The 3,740-nt window shown below is 39.5% G+C and overlaps 1 protein-coding gene across 1 annotated transcript; it reads left to right on the top strand.

The window, feature by feature from the left end:
- The first annotated feature begins 618 nt into the window (after positions 1 to 618).
- LOC124163874 lies at positions 619 to 3,004 on the top strand. The gene is made up of 3 exons (XM_046540978.1): positions 619 to 1,220; positions 1,399 to 1,542; positions 2,398 to 3,004. The coding sequence occupies exons 1-3, from the start codon at positions 939 to 941 to the stop codon at positions 2,836 to 2,838; spliced, it is 867 nt and encodes a 288-aa protein (XP_046396934.1). The 5' UTR covers positions 619 to 938; the 3' UTR covers positions 2,839 to 3,004.
- Positions 3,005 to 3,740: the final 736 nt, after the last annotated feature.

Raw genomic sequence — 3,740 nt, forward strand, 5'->3', positions numbered from 1 at the left:
ACCGAGTAGTTTTTTGATTACAAGTTATTTTTTTATATTTTATAATTTTTTGTTTTGGCTACGAATGTAAATATTAGAAATTTTGAGGCACCAAAATTGATGAAAGCGTTATTTGACCATCATGTCTTTTGTTAACCAGTTCCGGCGCTTTCCGGCACCATGACATCACCGTTTTTAGTGCAATTTATTCTGTTATTGGAGAATGCAGGTCTCTTTAATTTTTTGGGGAAGACTCGATGCGTTCGATTAGTGGACTACGCCCTCTAAGAACCCCCTTGGACGGCTGCGCCTTCCAGCGTTGGAGAATGTCACTGCGTCCGTTTTCTTATTTTCTTGAATATCCCTATGTTTGATTACCAAATTAAACAGAAAAACTCTTTCCGCGTTACCCATTCGCTCCATTTCGGCATATGGCTCATGTGACGCTAGGTGAGTTATGCTTTGTCTTTGTTTGACTGGATGAACGGATCTCAGAACCGGACATTCCATGAGCGACGAAAATGATCCAAAAGACCAGCTTAAGTCGGAAGATAGAGAAGAGCTTCACTGAGGATCGTCTCTCGAACGTAACCGCGTCCTTCGCGAAGGAGGCCGCCGAAGGAATCCTAAAGCCTGAATCACACGATCATTTTTTCCATCCCTTTGAAGACATAGCTCCTCCTATAGCTCTGGCGATGGCGGAAGAAATGACCGTTTCTGCCTATCATTTCGCGCGATGGCTCGAGGGACGGGATTTTCATAGCTTTTTCCATCACTCGGCACGTCCATTCTTTCGTCGCTGAAACCGCAGCTTCTACCGTCCTTCAGCCAATCAGAACGCACGGTCGCTGAGAGCGATTGCAACGCCACGCTTGGCTTTTATTGGAATAACTGTTGTAAACACAGGGAAAATAGTAAACAACTCTTTGGTTAAACAAAAACATATTCAAACTTTTAAAATGTCGCGGAATTCCACTGCCCCATGGACTCAAGAGGCGACAAATGCGCTAATTGACAATTATAGTAGGCATGAACATTTGTTCAATAGCAAAGCAGTGAATTACCACAATAAATTCCTGAGGACGAAAAGCCTTAACGAGATACTGTTATGCGTCGAACCTTTTCGACCTGGCACCACAGTGCAAGATATAAAAACGAAGGTAAATACGCTGCGAAGCCAATTCGGCGCAGAGGAGCAGCGTATAAAGGCTTCCATGAAGAGCGGATGCTCCGCGGACGAGGTATGAACGAAATTTTCCAAATGGATTAACATTACCGACGTAAAATCAAATACGGAAATACTGATAATTTTTTTGGGAAGTTAAATCAGCTCGATTTTCATAGTTTTTTCTGTGCATTTATATTCATTTTTGCGTATTCTTCACTGCATTAATGCAATTGCTTCTTTCGTTTCTCAAGGTTTATGTGCCTACATTTAGGCATTATGAACAGCTGCTTTTTTTGAGAGGACACATGATTCCTCGAAAAAGCGCCGAGACTCGGATTGCTTTAGAAAGTCCGGAAAGTACACCGGGGCCAAGTACCAGTACTGGCGATGCTAGGGTAAGTGAAAATTTATCACACAATCAGCTGTTATTAAGTATACAATGTTTTGAATAATAATATATTTATTCCACGGTCTTAAGCCCTTTTACCATATTACAATTGAAATGTAGGTATTGCACAATAAACAGTGTATAACAATATACTAATAAACACAACATACATGGATAATATGTATACATTGAGATCGAGATACTCAATACATAGAAGTGTGATACAGTAATAAATAGTTATTTGTAACATTGGTAGAAAAATATATGAGAGTAAAAAATAGGTAAACAACATTTAGAATTAAGAATAGTTGAAAGAGAAAATTCTATTGGTTCAACATATTCCGAAATTTGTGTTATGAAGAAAAAACATTAATTTGGTAGGGCATAGAAGACGGTTCTGTAAGAATTTTTTTAATGAAGTTGTAGATAGTTGAAAGATATCAGCATCCCAGCATATTTTATTGAAATCTTTAGCTATCCTATACATTGGCAAATAATATAGGTAATTGCAACTACTTTGTGGATTATAAAAAAGATTGAGATCTTGAGTCCAAGGCAGGGACTTATATTTTAATTAAAGTCTAACAGATCTAAGCGTTGGACTAGGTTATTTAACCAAATGAGAACTATAAACCCAATTGTTTACTGCTATTATGTAGTGAATTCAGCCCTTTAATGTACACATGTAAGAAACATTACTTCAAAGTACTGAACTTTTTATTGGTACCTAATTGAGGTTAAACAATCATAGTGATGGGTCCATACATCAGATACAAATATTTAGTATGGTTAACATAAACTTAAATCTAATATATTCTGACCATAAAACTGAAATCACATATTCATTTATTTTTAATGACAGGGGGAAGCAGTGTCCGTTGAAGTGGACATGAGTACCTTTGAACCTCTGGTTGGGGATTATGAGGTCCTTCAGTTCCATGAAGGTGACATAAGTTTAGATGAGCGTCCGCAGTCATCGATTTCGACTGCATGTTCCATAGGAACAACTGAAGAAAGGGTGGTGACACCAATGTCCGATGCCTCTTCCACCTCAAAGGCGAGGAGGGGCAAGCGGCAGAGGGAAGCTGACACCTCTAAATCGGCTGAGGTGTTGGAGAAGATAGCCCGAACTCTTGATGCCCCCATCAACCCTCCTGAGTCGCAGGAGTCCCACTTCGCAAAGTTTCTCTGGCATGGGCTGGAGAGGATCCAGAGTGAGGAGAGACGGCTAAGAACAACTAAAAAATTATTCGACATCCTTCTGGAGGCGCAATTGGAGGACCTGTTAGACAGGAAGAATTAAAAATATAGTTTATGTGTTTGTTGTGTATTTTTATGTTTTATGTGTATCATTGGAATTTTATGTGATTGTGGAGTGTTATTTTCAAGTAAGAGACAAATTAGTGTAGTGAAATCACAAATAATGAGTTATTTTAACAGGAAAATGCAAGTTAAAACATGAAGTCATACCTTTTGGTTTACATGTTTCCCCTGTTGACTGCCTCATCCTGCCAGGGAACTCGCCCAACACCATTAAAATATTGGACAAATTCCTCCCTAATGTGATAAATATGGGCCCGAGCCCTGTTTCCACCTATAAGGCATCTAATTGGCTGCAAATTTTGAACCCTCTCCACATCTTCATCTCCTAAGTGAATCGGTTTCCTATTCAAAATGAAATTATGCAGCAGACAGCAGCTAGTCACAATTTCATCAACCTTTTCTGCGGAGAGCTTAATTTTCGTGAGAAGCACTCTAAATTTATTGGCCAATAATCCAAAGGCATTCTCTATCACACGTCGGGCTCGACTCAATCTATAATTATAATGCCTTCTTTGATTGGTTAGTTCCCTCATCCTGTATGGTTTCATAAGATGCCAATCGAGTGGGAAAGCATCATCTGCATTGATAACATATGGAACGTTAATAGTCCCATTTGGAAGGGGTGATGCTGGTGGGAGGTTCATTAAATTTCTATCCAAAGCCCTTTTGAGGTTGCTTGCATTATAAATACTTGCATCATTTGCCCTTCCATTCACGCCAACGTTTATCCAGACAAATCTGCAATTAGCATCAGCTAATGCAAGTAGTACTATGCTATCTGTCCCCTTGTAATTGCGGTAGTAGGACCCACTAGCTCTAGGAGGAGTGAATGCAACATGCTTGCCATCAAGTGCTCCCAGACAGTGGGGAAAGTTCTACAGA

This window comes from Ischnura elegans, chromosome 8 (assembly GCF_921293095.1).
Source record: "Ischnura elegans chromosome 8, ioIscEleg1.1, whole genome shotgun sequence".
In the NCBI taxonomy this organism is placed as follows: Eukaryota; Metazoa; Arthropoda; class Insecta; order Odonata; family Coenagrionidae; genus Ischnura; species Ischnura elegans.

Bases quoted from the DNA above. Each gene is read 5' to 3' on its own strand.
- LOC124163874 (XM_046540978.1), top strand. From the start codon at position 939: ATGTCGCGGAATTCCACTGCCCCATGGACTCAAGAGGCGACAAATGCG. The intron at 1,221-1,398 runs GTATGAACGAAA...TCGTTTCTCAAG, and splicing joins GCGGATGCTCCGCGGACGAG to GTTTATGTGCCTACATTTAG. The intron at 1,543-2,397 runs GTAAGTGAAAAT...TTTTAATGACAG, and splicing joins CCAGTACTGGCGATGCTAGG to GGGGAAGCAGTGTCCGTTGA.